General features: G+C 31.3%; 2 protein-coding genes across 3 annotated transcripts; both read left to right on the top strand.

Moving 5' to 3' along the window:
• The first annotated feature begins 469 nt into the window (after positions 1-469).
• Positions 470-3,141, top strand: LOC100783370 (J protein JJJ2). Of its 2 annotated transcripts, none has more exons than XM_003544196.5 (2): positions 470-1,654; positions 2,565-3,141. In XM_003544196.5, exon 1 carries the CDS (start codon positions 618-620, stop codon positions 1,629-1,631), a length of 1,014 nt encoding a protein of 337 aa, XP_003544244.2. In that variant the 5' UTR covers positions 470-617; the 3' UTR covers positions 1,632-1,654; positions 2,565-3,141. The 2 variants fall into 2 exon arrangements, with proteins under 2 accessions (XP_003544244.2, XP_006596371.2); XM_006596308.4 differs by having other exon boundaries at positions 471-1,658.
• Positions 3,142-14,128: 10,987 nt separating this feature from the next.
• On the top strand, positions 14,129-15,566 carry LOC100782838 (transcription factor bHLH30). The gene is made up of 2 exons (XM_003544195.5): positions 14,129-14,571; positions 14,686-15,566. Exons 1-2 carry the CDS (start codon positions 14,362-14,364, stop codon positions 15,196-15,198), a joined length of 723 nt encoding a protein of 240 aa, XP_003544243.1. The 5' UTR covers positions 14,129-14,361; the 3' UTR covers positions 15,199-15,566.
• Positions 15,567-16,077: the final 511 nt, after the last annotated feature.

Here is a 16,077-nt window from a genome sequence, read left to right as displayed (position 1 = left end):
ATTGTGAATGTATAACCTTATTCTTCCATTTTTTTTCCAATTATTTTCTCTCTTTTTTATATAAATTTACCATATAAACGTGATTAAATGTCAAATTGAGTTCTAAAAGATGAAAAATTTAAATCTTGTTATTGAATATGCAAGAAATGCGACAATTAATCCTATGAATAATTTAATAAATCTTAAATTTTACATCTTAATGTCAAATTGATTTTCATAAAATATAATTTATTATTAAACTAATATTTGAACATTAAAACTTAATGACAAAATGATCTTATCAATTTAATCAACTTAATTTATAGTATTTTTTTGCACAAAATTAAAAAAAAATCTTTTAGAAACGAATTTATCATAATTTCACACATCTGATAAAATGAATATTTACCCATTATTTTATTTCTATTGACTCATTTATTACATGCATTCATTTTTCTATTTTTTCTCCTCTCAAATTAAAGAGATACATTCATTAGTTCAATGTAGCTAGCTAGTAGTATAGTAGAAGAAAAAAAACTTAAAAAAAATAAAATAAAAATGCCCCCTTTCCACATGAAAGAGTGTGCACTTGTTCCTCCGACATCACTGAGCCAAGCAACCCAATTCCTTCACTGAGAATGCACAGCGCCGAAGCAGAACGTCTTCTGGGGATCGCCGAGAAGCTCCTCCAGAACCGCGATCTCATGGGCTCGCGCGAGTTCGCCATCCTGGCTCAGGAAACCGAGCCTCTCCTTGAAGCCTCCGACCAGATCATGGCCATCGTCGACGTCCTCCTTGCCGCCGACAAGCGCGTCAACAGCCACCCCGACTGGTACGCCGTCCTCCAGCTCGACCGCCGCTCCGACGACCTCGACCTCATCAAGAAACAGTACCGCCGCCTCGCCCTCCTCCTCCACCCCGACAAGTCCCGCTTTCACCTCGCCGGCCACGCCTTCAAGCTCGTCGCCGATGCCTGGACCCTCTTATCCGACCCCGTCAAGAAATCCGTTTATGACAAGGACCTCACTTTCTTCTCCCGCGTCGATTTGTCCGTTCCCGAATGGGTCCAGCAGCAGGAGAAGCTCCCCGTCCGGAGGCCTGGGCCTGGGCCCAGCGCCGGCCGCAACAGCGCTGCGGCACGCGAGGACATTCTCGCGGACGAGAATTCGAGGAGGAGGCGGAGGAGGAGGAAAAGGAGCTCTACTTTCTGGACCGCGTGTCCTTATTGTTATCGTTTGTATGAGTACCCTAGGGTTTACGAGGGTTATTGCTTGCGGTGCCAGAATTGTGATAGATCCTTTCACGGCGTCACGGTTCCGTCGTTGCCGCCGCTTGTTCCGGGACAGGAGGCTTATTATTGCTGTTGGGGGTTCTTCCCCGTGGGGTTTGTTGTTGGCGGCTTCGGTTCTCCGCCGGAAAAAGAAGCTGCTCCTGTGGCGGCGATGCCGGTGCAGGCACCACCTCCTCCGCCACAACAGGCTTCTTCGCTGCCGAATTGGATGCCGGTGCCGGCTGAGAATGGCGCTGGGAGTGTTACTCCGGTGGCGACGGCGAGGGTGACAAGCTCGGGGGCGGCGATGACGAACGGGGTTGGATCGGGGACGGGGCCGAAGAAACGGGGGAGGCCGAGAAAGTATCCATTGCCGTCGTGAGAAGGGGGTGTTTTTGGATTGTTGTAGGTACTGTTGTGTTGTTTTTGTAGATATGGTTAACTCTGGTTATTGTATGTATGGTCTGTCTCTTGAATTGGGGTAGTTTTTTGGTTCTGTGGTTTTCGCTGTGAGGTTTCGATTGTATGCCTTGTTGTTGATGGGGAGAGAACAATGTGGCCGGATATCTATAGTTGAAATTTGATTCACATGGCCTTAATGCCCTTAACTTTATTTTATGTGATTTTGAACAAAAATAAAAATTAGAAAAACTTTGGCTTTGCCTAAACACCGGAGAGTCAACACCTTTCCTGTCATCAACATGATTTTGAATTGTGGTTGTGGATTGCATTGTGATCCTTGTAAATGCGACTGATGGGATTGTAATTGTGGTTATATTGTACACTTGAAGAAATGGAGAGGATCTTGCCCCCTTTGTTAAAACCTTGGTTGGTCATCATGAATTTGGTGCTGACATTATATTTTCCGTTATCTCTAGTTGTGAAATTATAAGTTATGTTTGAATTACCATTGCTTTATTGTTAGAGGGTGCTCAGGATTTGAATTACCATTAGTTCAACGTTTTAATTACCCTTGTTTTTACTATTAGAGGGTGTTCAATGTTTGAATAACCATTGCTTTGCCGTTAGAGGTAGATGGTGTTCAACACTATGGAAGAAGGAATACTTTTGTATCTTTTATTCTGAATGTACTTTTGGAAGATTTGCACCGATAATCCAATATGTTAAAAACTTAAATTTCTTAACATGCGAGGGTGGGAAGCTCTGCTGTCCCAAACTAATGCTTAAATGCCCATTTGTGATTTAGATTTTGATAGAGTTGATTTTGGATTACTGATTGAATTGTTGAATGTAACATGCATGTGTGTCCGAATTAGTCTGAAGTAATTTTGACTTTGCTCTGTAATGTGTGCAGTGGCTTGTGAATTGATCATGCGTGTTAACTCCCAAGTGGACACTGCTGAGAAAAAGGAAAAATGCTCAGAAGAGGATGAGTGTACCTTTAGTTGAGTTGTCTGTAGCCAGCTACTAGGTCTTCTCCTTGTTGGGCTTTGTGATTTCATTGGAATGGCTATTTGGATCTGGTTTTGCAACTGTGAACTGTCACAATTTTCTTCTTGCACATAATGAACGGACTGGAATCGTTGGATGGAGATCAATCAATTCAAATTTTGAATACAAGTTTTAAATCCCATTGACAGAGATAAAATATGAGCTGTATAATCTTTTTCCAACTGTTCCAATTCGCTCACTGCAGGAAATAGGAATGCATGGAAATTGTGAATCTGGATCCTGGCTATTCATGATGACTATTTTTGGGATAATCAAGTGCTTTGTAAACTTATCAATCCATTTGAAAATACAAATTGGGAACATGAACATATATAGTGCTCATAGTAACTTGGCTAGTATTCATTATTGTTGTAGTAGTTATTACCATGTCCAAATACTTCAGTTTCTTCACTTGTGATATAGTTTTGTTCTGTGCTTAAGCTTATTTACCTTTTTCAGAGCACTTGTTTCATTGTAATACCTGTTCTCAAGAAAATTCTATTTAGAGGATGCTTCAACCTGAGATTTAGGTTTTTGCAGAATCAAAAACTTTGGGTTTAGAGGTTATACATTAAGTTTGTGAGGGAGAGATACCTTCTCTGTTTATTTGGGGGGAGAATTTGAATGAGTGTGGAGGTTATCAAGGGAAAACGTTCCCTCTAAAGTGAGAGGAAGTTGGGGAGAGAAGGGGCAATGAGTGTGGAGTCCATAAGGGAAAAGCTTTTGCCCAAACTCAGAAAGTTTGGGTGTGGAGGAGGGATGTGTGTGTTTGTTTGTTTGTATTCAGTTTTAATTATTTTAATATTAAAAAAATAAAAATTAGTTTATTTATTAGGAAAAATATCTTGGTAAAAAGTTTAATTTTTTTGGTCAAATTAATTATTATTACTATTACTATTATTTTTTTTACAAAGTTGTTATTATTCTTATTATAAAAAAGTTTTTTTTATGATATTTATTAATTTATTTCTATTTTTTATTCATCCAAATAATCCCATAGGTTATTTAATTCGGTTCAAACAATTTGGTTTTGGAGCAGTTCAGTTTTTTAAAACTAAACTATCGAACAGTTCAGTTAAATTTTTAATTCAAAATTGTTTGGTTTATTTAACACAATTCAATTCAGTTTTTTTTAAAACGGTCTTAATGATGTCATCCAAATCCAGATTTGTGCTACAAGAACACAAATACCTCTTATGAAAATGTCAAGACTTATTGGACTACAAATGAGAAGTAGTTAGATTTATTCATAAAAATCAAAGATTAAGATTTATAATTATTTGTATATTATTTAACTAATTGAGTTACATCCATTAATCGGAAAAAAATTAGATCAAAATGCCTAAAACTATTCATAATATTTTTTTTATTCATTAGTATAAGACATAATTCAATTTTTTTTCTTTGTCATTATGGTCATTTAAAGCTGTCATTTTTTTCTAAGTTGAAAAACTTTGCACACGGGAAAGGATAAATAGGGACATTCATTATTTGTTTTTTAAGTCACACTGAAAATGACATGTAAAGGAATTCAAACACCAGAACTGGCCTTGGGTCTTGTTAGAAATGAACATCTAGAGAAAAAAATTGTTGACAACCTAAACAAATTGTTTTCTGTGGCATTGTCATAAAATGGTCAAACACTCCATGACATATCTCAGAACCTTGGACATTCAGCAAAAATATTGACCATCCCATGATTGACGAAGGGGAGTTGTCCCTCGATTAGTCATAAAACCAAACACTAAATCACTGAAATCTTCATCATGGAAACTCTTGGTCGGGGTATTGATTTGATGCACCATGTTATATGCACTAGCTTAGAGAAAAGATTGCAAAGATCCTTCCAAGACTATGGGAAGTGAAGCATTGAAGGGATATCTTTCTTGCTTATGTTGTAACTAAAAATTTTAAAATATCTTAGTTTTTTTTTTTTTTTTTTGTTTCGTTACAATATCTTTCTTGTTTAGATAAACTGAACTTCAATATTATTACAATCTTAACTAATGCTAATTTAAATTTTAAATTCTGACATACTATATCAATCCTAATTTTTATCCTTTTCTTTTCTACCAAATTTTAACCAATATCTTTAAAATATCAGTCAAGTACACAAAAATATTTTTTTTTATTAATAAAAAAATATTTATTATATAATACAAAAACTATCCACTACTTAAAATATTTTTAAGTATTTTTTAACAACACACTTATGGGGTCTCTTTTAAACAAAATATTTTTTATTAGTAACAAAGTATTTATTATATAATACAAACATTATCCAATACTTGAAAGATATTTTCAAGAATTAATCACACGCAAACACAAACAATATGTTTACATCATAATATATAACAAAACTATGCAATTTCTTATTCGCGTACAATATCATAACTATGTCAAGAATTAATCACACGCAAGCACAAACAATATGAAGGAGAACTTAAGTATAACATTATTTTTTTTTACTTAAAATTAATAAAATTAAATGATATATGTGAGTGTGAATTCAGTTATATATTGACTATATGAATTCAGAGAAGCACTAATCACGCTTGTTAATAATCATTATGTTGTTACATGTGAAAATTTTAAGGTTAGAAATATCATGCACCATTATCAATAAAAAGGACTAGTAGTTAGAATGTTTAATAAGATCAAATGTTACCGATTGAGGTGAGATATGGTGAGGAGTTGAAATGTTAATAATTGATAATTTTATCTATGTACGTATATTTTAAAAATTTATTAAATACAAATTTCAAAATATGTAATTTAAATTGCACGAATTTAAAATTTAGTAATGTTGGGTTGGAAATGAAAGGGAGAAATCATATTAATGATAATCATCATAAATTCTTACTTAGGTTGGGCACCACTTGTGCTAAACTGAGTGATGATATCAATAAAATATCTTTTGCCTTTTAAGAAAAACGATACTAACCATCATAAAATGCATTTATTTCAAGTCAAGAGAATAATAGAAAGACTGTAGAGTACAAATATATCCCAATCTGGAAAAACACCCTGGAGCTTTTTATCTTCCAGGTTTTAATGCAAAATTCCTTCATTCTTCTCCGACGATGGGATGTTAAAAAGGTTTATAGACATACGATGTTATTAGTATATTTTTTTACACAAGTAAATAATTATTAACACAACTTATAAAATAATTATTATAAAAACAAATAAAATTATCACATATTTTATGATTAAACAATAATATAAAATATTTATTTGTATCTATATATATTATTTATATATATGTTAAGAAAGAAAATTTGTTTATTTTAATAACTTTATGATATGATAAAAATTCATATGATAAAACTATCAAAATAAACAATCAAAACCTATGATAAAACTCTTATAATTGGGGGTATTCACATGTCGGGTTGGATCATATTTGATTAAACCTATTATCTAACATGCTTAAAATTTAACGTGTTAAATTGAATTTGTGTTATTTTTTTATAGACCCAACATAATTCAACGATCATAAATAAGTTAAGTTGAATTGGGTTAATCAGTTTTGGTATTTGAGAAAAAAATTATTTTGTAAGAAATAATTGTTTTTAGAATAATAATTTATTTTTGTCTAATGTTTTATAAGCATATAATGACTAAAAATATCAAAAGAGATCAAATTATGATAATATTTGACTAATAGAATTAATCTTTTCAATACTAATACGAGATAGAAATAAAGTATTGGATTAGTATGAGAAAATATAAACAAAATCAAAACAGATATAAAGATAACAACTTAAAAAATAAAAAATAATGGATGGTTTAATTTAATAAATTATGTGAGGTAAAAATTAATGAATTTTATATTTGATAATTAATTTATATATAACAATAAATTTAATTATATAATATGGATTAAGTCGGATTAAAAAATAAAATTTATTATTCAATTTATTTATGATCAAATCTTAATTGAATTAGATCAAATTTGATTTAAATACTTTAAAAATCTAATTTAATATGATTGGATTGGATAGCCAATAAAACAAGATCCCCACACAGCCGTCAATATCCATTCATCAATACTAGTTTTTTGAATATAATTATTATGAAATTTTTCTTACATCTAATTTAGTTAATAATTCTAATTAAATACAAATAAGGCTGATGTTATCTGCCCAATACAAATAAGGCTTATGAAATTTGCTCATGTAGCTTTTATCTTTAGAGAAAGTGAGTACCTAATGTGTTTTCATTGTACAGTATATATCGTGTTCAAATTTTCTTTGTCTCACGCCCTTCACTTAAAAATATATCCACGATCAAATACATAAAATTATTAAAATCTATTCCTTGAAGATTCTTATAATTTTTATAACCTTATAGGCTAAAAAAAATTATATTGATGTTCTTGTGGTTATTAAACTAACAAAAATTACATTAATACTGAAATCAAATCCTTTATAAAATTATAAACCGTACCGCTGGTTTTAATTTCTTTTAAAATATGTACGTGTTCAATTCGCCTCATAACACATTGCACTTTAACCATAGCGATCCAAAAGTATACATTACACAGGGACATCGATGAATGATGATAACACCATGATTAATTACATTTTTTTATAAGCCCATTATTATTACATTATTTTAATAGGACCTGCTCCTTTAACAAGCATGTACTTTTATTTTTTTTTAGTTCTATTGAGGGTGGAAACATGACATGATAGGGAAACATACATATGGTAGAGTTGAGAGTTGGCATAGCGACAAACGGGAGCCATGCAGCTTTTATGGGACAAAAATCAGACCATCCGTAGGGTTTGGTACTGTGAGAAATTCTTTTTCCCTAACAGTCTTCCCCAATTTGCTAGATCAGTCACACTTTTTGTCTCAACCTTTTCCCCCTTCTTCTTACTTGCATCTTTCTTTCCCCCTTTTTTACCTTTATGAAATTTTGAAACCTGAATATTGGAATTTGCAATGGAAGCAAAAGCTTTCTTTGATCGGGCCTCAGTGATTCTCTAATTATCAAACTCTCGAATTAATTCGTTAACTTTTATGAATTTACGAGTCTATTAATCTTTTGTGAGTTGACTCGCATATAAATTTTTTTTAATAAACTCTTGGTAAACTCTATAAACTCTAAGTAAATTCGATAGACTCTCGAGTTTATCACTAAGTCAACGAGTCAGCAAATTAAAAAAAAATTAAATTTATCATCGGATTAACGAGTTAGTAAGTTAAAAAAATTAGATCAAAATGTAAGTAATTTTTAATTGTTTTTTATTTATTTAGTGTTCAACATACCTTCATTTAGTGACATCAAACTCTCGAAGAGAATAATCTAATACTACTATAACAACGACAAATTATTATCTAGTAGTGATGCATTACTAGACTTAGATATTTAAGTATTATGAAATTTATGATTTACTATTTTACTTTATTATATTGTTGAAATGTTTAATTGATTTGTTATTTGTAGATATTTTATTATTTTTTTTATATGAAATAAATTCTTACGAGTCTACGAGTCGAATCTATAAAATTTTCATGAATTCACGTAAACTCTCGAGTTTGATAATTTTGATTCGGTAACATTTTCATGATTGGGTGGCCATACAAAGAAAAGAGCAAACTCTTTCTTTCGTCTAAAAAATAGTGTCATTTCATTAATTTTTTTATCATTAAATTAATTCTCAGAGTATAAAACAGTCAATAAATTATTATTATCACTTGAAATGTATTAAATGTTTTAGATGTTTCAAGAGTTACTTTTTGTGATAAATTAAAAATCCTTGAAAAACTACTGTGATGATTTTTTTTACAGTACTGTATGATCATGATACCATAATATTTATGATAAATTTAGAAATAATTATTAAGTACATAAGAAATTCAAGATCGACTATATGATCGCTATTGATTTTAAGAATATATATCAATGAATATTGAAATCAAGGTTTAGCTGATTCAAATGATAAAGTCTCTTACAAGTTACAGACAAAGATTTAAGACTTGTAAATCCTTTTAATTTCATCATTGAAGCTAATTACAGAAAATTTAGGTAGATTTTTTTTCATGATTGGGAAAAGATTTAAGTAGATATATTAATTCATTGTGTAAAATTTCTTAATTTAGAGAGGGATTTGTATATGATGTAAATGAAGAGAAGAATCTGCACCAATTAATTCATCTTCGCGTAGAAGAAATTAAGAGTACATGAAAAATGATTGCCAACTATGGTTAAAATACTGTGTGTTCGTGTGTGTAGTTAAGCAAGAGGGTCATCAAAATTATGGAAGAACTTTTCTCCCCCAAACCCCAAGGATTCGCACGCCTCCTTTAAGACCTAAGTAATTTTAGTTCTCCTTGGCTAAATTTTTAAAATCAAATTCTTGCATGTTTGATTTGTACTTAAAATTACTATGACGCCTTATTTTAATACAAATCCAACAATAAAAACAAAATCAACGATTTTGATCCTTTGGCAAAATAATTTTTGCACTGAATTTTATAGATGTTTGCTATGCAGTTGAAATTGTTTGTGACACGTTTTTCAATGTGCATCCAATGGATAAAAACAAGATAAAAATAAAAACAAGGATTTGACTTATTTATTGTTTCTTTCATGTTATCTCATCATCAAAATAACACTTTATAATAACTACTATATTAATATATATTAATATTTAATAATAATATTTAATTTTAAAAATTATGAAAGTTATATGATTTTAAAGGAACATGAGAAAGAACAACAAAAAAACCAAATCAAAAACAACTCTAAATTTACATTTTCAAACATAGTGTTACTAGTTACTATGAGACATGATTCAATATATATAAAATCTATAATTGTAATTAATTTAAATACAGATTACTATGAGTCACGATCCAATATATATAATTTTTTTATTAGTTATATGCTACATTTTAATTAATTTAAATAAAAATATAATATATGAAACGAAATAATAATTTTAATATGTTTAGAAAAACAACATAAAATAATCTAGAAATGTCGCTAATAAATTCACAAATATGTAAGCTTTTTTTCTTTCTAGTCTCTCCCTATTCTGTGTCCTATATCATCAACCTCTTCAAACAACGAACAAAGTTGGTTCTAATAATCAAAATGAATTTTACCTCAATGAATCCCTTATACACCATTGGCTTCTCCCTTTACCTTTTTGTTTTATTATTGCAACAAAGGGCATGTATGTGGATCAATAGGTAGGGGCTCACCATATGAAAGCTAAAAATGAGCAGTGCAAGAAGCTAGCTAGAAGAGGGTGGGGTCGAATTAATAAGCATCAGGCATTGGAGACAGATCGAATCCAATAGTGAGCCTGGGAGACATGCTCATTGCATCATGGAGATGTCAAAATCATAGCATATATGAATCCAAACTACTACTGTTTGAAGGAGGAAAAAAACAATATGCACGAGAGAATAAATAAATGGGAATAATTATATATACTAGAATTAATTAATTTGTGCTCATGCACTTAGCATATATATATATATATATATATATATATATATATATATATATATATATGATCATATTTAATTATCTGAGCATAGTTCAGCTGTATGATCTGCCTTCTGCCTTCTGCTGGTTGGGTAATACCATCTAAAGTCTCATCTGTTCCTTGCAGCCGGAGCACTGACATAGGATGTTGATCTTTCCTTCTTCATTGTTACCCTTTGTTGGGGCCCACCCGACATATTCACATGCATAATGTTCAGATTTTCATATTTATTTATTTATTCATTGTTATTACAAAAGTAATCGAGCTAAACTGCCACACTAGGAAGAAGGAAGGAATGTGGTAAACCCAATAGGTGGGGGAAGAAAGAATATATATGCATATATGTCAGTGAATAATGGAGTGACCAAATAATGTATATCCATCCAGCTTTATCTGTTTATCTGCGTTCTCACCTAATTAGGGTACGAGGGAAGATATTAGTAAGAATATTATTTTAGATGCATATAATATTCCTTATTGACCTCTTGTAGAATAGAAGAAAAGTTTGTGTTGTTTACGATAGTTTAATGGTGGGGTGAGATCAGAAGATTAATGATGTACCATCTGTTTTTCGAATATATATAAGATGCAAAGTGAATATAGTTAACAGCACTTCAATATATAAGCTCCCAAATTGTAGTAGTAAGTATTCTGTATATGTATATATAACTCACGAATTAGAAAATGCATTTGGACTACAATTAATTGGTCTAAATATTAAAATATCTCCACGGCGACTAATAAATTTACTGTAATTTATAATAAACCCTTGGTCAAAATGCTGTTGGACAAATAAAACTAAATTAAACCAAAAGTTTGATACAGTTGGAGTTGATAGATATATATAGTTAGCTTTCTATAATATGTTAATTAAGGTTTATTATTTCATAACTATATGTATGAAAGTATTTTATTGTGAATATTTTCATTAATTTCTCTGCTATTTTTTTAAAGCATAGTGATATTTGTCTACCTAAAAAAATGGAGTAAGTAAGAGAAAGATAAAAAAATAGAGATAGAACACATATATTAATTATTGTGAGATTATTTTAGTTTAATTAGTTAGGAATTTCAAATTTGAGCCCTTAATATATAATTGTGTTAAATACTCTGAATAAGATTTTTATTACTCATAATAATCTTATTTAATTTTTTAAATAAGAATTTCCTATTTGGAAGATATTTATGGTATATACCCAAAATATGAAAAAGTAAAAAAAAAAGAAAAGAAAAAAAATAAGAAAATGAATAAATGATTATAATTATTCTCTTTTAAAGATATCAATGCTATTTTGTTTTATAAAAAAATATAACATGTATAATGCCTAGTAGTAAAGAAAGAAATACTAACTTGTATATGCAGTCTCTGAGCCCCAAATGTGTACCATATGCATGGAAAACATGCAAGCATGCATGCAGTACATATCTCCATGCATGTATATATGACTGTAAAACCCCATTCACTTTATTAACTTCATTATATTGGTATTATTTTTCCTTTTAACCCCTCAAGAACAAACAAATTAAAGTAAAGAGTTAGAAGCAAATTAACTGAATCGTTGGCCAGAAGAGCCAGATCAGGGCATGCATGCATTCAGCTGAGTACATGCATGCTATGAACAATATACGTTGTTATATAGATTTGGGAAATGGTAATTAATATTGATTGATACCATAGGGAAACAAAAAGGGGTTGTGTGAAAGCGATACGTAGAGAAGACTGAGTATGCAAATATATACTTACTACTCTATACAGATTATTACAGAACAAGCGATCCAAAAGAGGTTGTCGGCTTAGCACATCATCACAATTCACAACCTATCCTGTAAATGGCTGACCTAAGTTGGCTTCAGGAGATAGATGCATTTATACCTCTTTATTTTTTAAACTTCATTAAATTTTTAAATAAAATTTTATATTTTTATATTTATATAATTAAATTTATTGATTTTATTTTTTAATAATTTGTTCCCATTAACTTAGAATCTTGGATGGTCATTTTGTCCAGTTTTTTATTCCCTCAACAAAGCTGTCGGCGCCGACTCTTGCTAGCTGCAGTAGTAGTATGAGGCTATCAGTAATAATAATAAGTAACAGTGCCCCCTTTTGCCCCTTTGAAAAATGATTGCATTATTCCTTTCTTTCCCTTTTTGCACCCAACACCACCACTATCTCCACTCCATAAATTGCCACATTTCTCACTATCCCTTTCCCACCACTTTTGCCAGCATTAGTAGTAATTCAGTCCTCTACTTCTTCTTATTCCCTAATCCTTCTCTTCCCTTTTATTTCCCTTTTTTATTAAACCCTCCTTGGAGATACATCATTCAATTATGTACCCAGATTGTATCATGAGGACTTTTTAGTTTGTTCATAGTTTTTTTTCTTCTTTTTATCACTTTGTTAATTTTTGTCAACAAAAGGATTGAATTTAAGATTTTTTTTCTTTTATCTTTTTTTTTAACCATTAAATCAATTTTATATTTCCTTTCGGCTCGTTAATATCAAATAAGCCATTAATATTTTATGGAGTCTTTTATTTAGATCCGGGTCTTATTTTAATAACACAAAATATGATCATGTTATAGAATAAAAATATGATTATTAATAGTGGATCTCAATAATATTAGGACTGGATTGATTTTGAGAATAAAACTCATGTTGACAGTAAATACTAAATAAATTTCAAAATATATAATAAACATTAGTTTAAAATACAATACTGTCTTACTCCAACGGCATTAACTTTTGTGGGTATAAGCCATAAATATCTTCTACAACGTATATAATTTCAAATATTAATTTAATGCACTCCTATATTTAAGGTTGAAGTTTGACTAAGTTGTACAAGTTGATTTAGGTGTTTAATAGTAATATCATTTTTTAAAACAAGAAAATCAAAAGTTAACTACAAAAGAATATTGAAATTTCTGAAGTATTAATAATTTCATAAATATATATGTTAGCTCAATATAGTTCATATTGAATCATTTTTAAAAATGATTGAAAATTGATTAATTTCAAGAAGAAAATCATTTTTATTTATTCAATTTTCAATTGTAATTGTGATATTTATATTAAATTTTTCAATTCATACTTACTCTATCTCAATAATTTAAAAATAAGAAAAACATTCAACTTTGTTTTATTTACCGCATACATAAGATATCAATTCAAGCCCCTAGCACCAACAAAACTACAGTCAAATTAATTCCAAAAGGATAACATAACACCATTGAAAAAACCACCACTTTCGATGCTTCAATGTCTGCAAACAAACAGGAGAAAAGAAAAAAAGAAACAATAAAGAATGTGGAAAAGTAATTTCTGAGCAACTCCTGTCTCTCATAGTAGACACATGTACATGCACTAATTTATTCCCGGGTCTCTCAAAGGTCACACTCATTCCCTCACACACATCCCTTCTCACTTCTTTCTTCTCATTCCCATTCCTTCTTCCACCATCTTATTTATGTGTAATTATATATAAATTATTCTCCATTTTAAATACTCAATCAGGACTTACTATTAAATATATGATTTTCAGTAATATTCTTTTTATAAAAAATTTAATAAAAATATTGATAACATTTCAAAAATATTACTAAATATATATAAATGCTATTAATATATTTTTATGATATTTTATCATATATAGTTCATTTTTCTATAGAAAATAAAATATCAAAAAAATATATCAGTAACATTTATACATATTTAATGATATTTTAAAATGTTATAATAAAAAATATATTATTAAAAATCAGATATGTACTGATAATTTTTTATTTCTTTAAATTTTGTTTATCTTATCATAAATCCTTTTATATATATATATATATATATATATGATAACACATTAGCTATATCAAACATTTTCCTTTATTTATTTGTTTATTAATTTTTGTCAACAAAATAAAAAGTGCTACCATAGTGGTGATTTGTTTTGTTGGGATCCCATTGTTCCACAACAGTTAAAAGTTGAAGTTTGGTCCCTCATTCCTCATCCCTTGGCCTCCAATTCTCCGTACACCGTATACCTAAACCACCCACAACCACAATGCATCACAATATCACATTCTTCACACACTCGTAAAAATCATTCTCCTTCTTCGTTTTTCCATACCAAGATACAAGAACAAAGAAAGATGGTCCCGTTTCGGAGATTCTACGGCTTCGAGCGCTGGCTGGACCACCACGCTGCCCACTCTCCGATGGAGTTGAACGCTGCCAGATCCAAAACGGAGCGGAAATCAACGGAAGCGTGCAAGAGTCACAGGGAAGCTGAGAGGAGACGCAGGCAGAGAATCAACTCTCACCTCTCCACCTTACGTTCCCTCCTTCCTAACGCCGCCAAGGTTATTCATTAACACTTCTCCATTCTCATTGTTTCCTCTTTCTTCCTCTTCTTCTTCTTCTTGTGTATGCTTGGAGGGCAGAGAGGTAAATTCAAACATCGTGTCGTTTTGCAGTCGGACAAGGCGTCGTTGCTGGGGGAAGTGGTGGAGCACGTGAAGCGGCTGAGGAAGCAGGCCGATGACGTGGCGCGCGGGGACTCGTCGTCCTCCTCGAGAAGCGCTCAGCCGGGTTCGGTCCGGTCGGAGGCGTGGCCGTTTCCGGGAGAGTGCGACGAGGCGACGGTGAGTTTCTGCGACGGCGGCGAACCGAAGCGGGTGAAGGCGACGGTGTGCTGCGAGGACCGGGCCGGTCTGAACCGGGATGTGGGGCAGGTGATCCGGTCGGTTCGGGCAAAACCGGTTCGCGCGGAGACGATGACGGTTGGGGGAAGAACGAAGAGTGTTGTGGTGGTGGAGTGGGAAAAGGAAGAGGAGGTTGGGGAGCTGGAGCGGGCTTTGAGGGCTGTGGTGGAGAATCGGGCTTTGGTGGGCTTTGGAATGGGCCACGTCTTTGTGGGCCAGAAACGGGGTAGGGATTGTTGTGAGGTCGACTCTGACTTCTTGCTGAGGAATGGGAGCTTCTGCTAATTCTACTAACTAGAACAGTGCCTGTGCAAAAAAAAAAAAAAAAAAAGGAAACAACCCAGCAGAGTCTATTTCCACGTGTCATTTATTCCTTAAAAAAAAAGTAAAATACAAAGAGAGAGAAAACTTAGTATTGCATAGAATGAAGACACGTGGGAGTTCAGAATGGTGGCTTGATAGTTATTATAATACTATTATTATTGATTAGTTTCCTTTTTTGGTAAAAGAAATAATTACATGTTTAGTTAGTTTTCGGGTTGGTAGTATTGGAGATGCCATATTATTTATATAGGTAGGCTATTGCTTTAGTCTATACAAGAGTCTAAAATCTAAACTTTAGATTAATATATAATGGTAATTATTTTATTTAATCTCTACTCTTCTTTAAAGTTTTTTATTTCTCAGTTGCACATGATAACTAATTTCACTCTTATAATAACATAGCTGAAGTTTTATCCTTTAATTGTACATTCTTATTTTTTTTCTTTAACTTCTTATTTCTCTATTTTATATGTTTTGTTTTTTTTATAAAAATAATGTTGAGAGACACATGTGCCTCTTTTTCTACTAGTCTATCTACCATCTATAAGATTATAATCTATAATTATTAATAAAGAGAATTATCCTCTTTGATATACACATTTCTTATTTTAAAATTATCTTTTAATATATATAGTTGTTTTTATTTTCTTCACAAACCTTCAAGATGTAATTACCATTATTTTGTTCTAAAAAAATTGTTACCACTATTTTTTTACAATAAAGATAGTGGCATGAAGTGCCTCTTTTTCAACTAGTAGTTACAATAAAGGAAATACTCCCCTTTAGTCTTATTTTTTCATAAGAATGTTTTATCTTTTAACTACTCTCTAAATTATTCAT

This window comes from Glycine max, chromosome 14 (genome assembly GCF_000004515.6).
Source record: "Glycine max cultivar Williams 82 chromosome 14, Glycine_max_v4.0, whole genome shotgun sequence".
NCBI lineage: Eukaryota > Viridiplantae > Streptophyta > Magnoliopsida > Fabales > Fabaceae > Glycine > Glycine max.
This window is presented reverse-complemented; position numbering and strand designations above follow the sequence as displayed.

What these genes read in the sequence shown, in the direction of transcription:
- LOC100783370 (XM_003544196.5), top strand. Translation starts at nt 618, where the DNA reads ATGCACAGCGCCGAAGCAGAACGTCTTCTGGGGATCGCCGAGAAGCTC.
- LOC100782838 (XM_003544195.5), top strand. Translation starts at nt 14,362, where the DNA reads ATGGTCCCGTTTCGGAGATTCTACGGCTTCGAGCGCTGGCTGGACCAC. An exon ending in TCCTTCCTAACGCCGCCAAG is followed by an intron (nt 14,572 to 14,685) that starts GTTATTCATTAA and finishes GTCGTTTTGCAG; the next exon opens with TCGGACAAGGCGTCGTTGCT.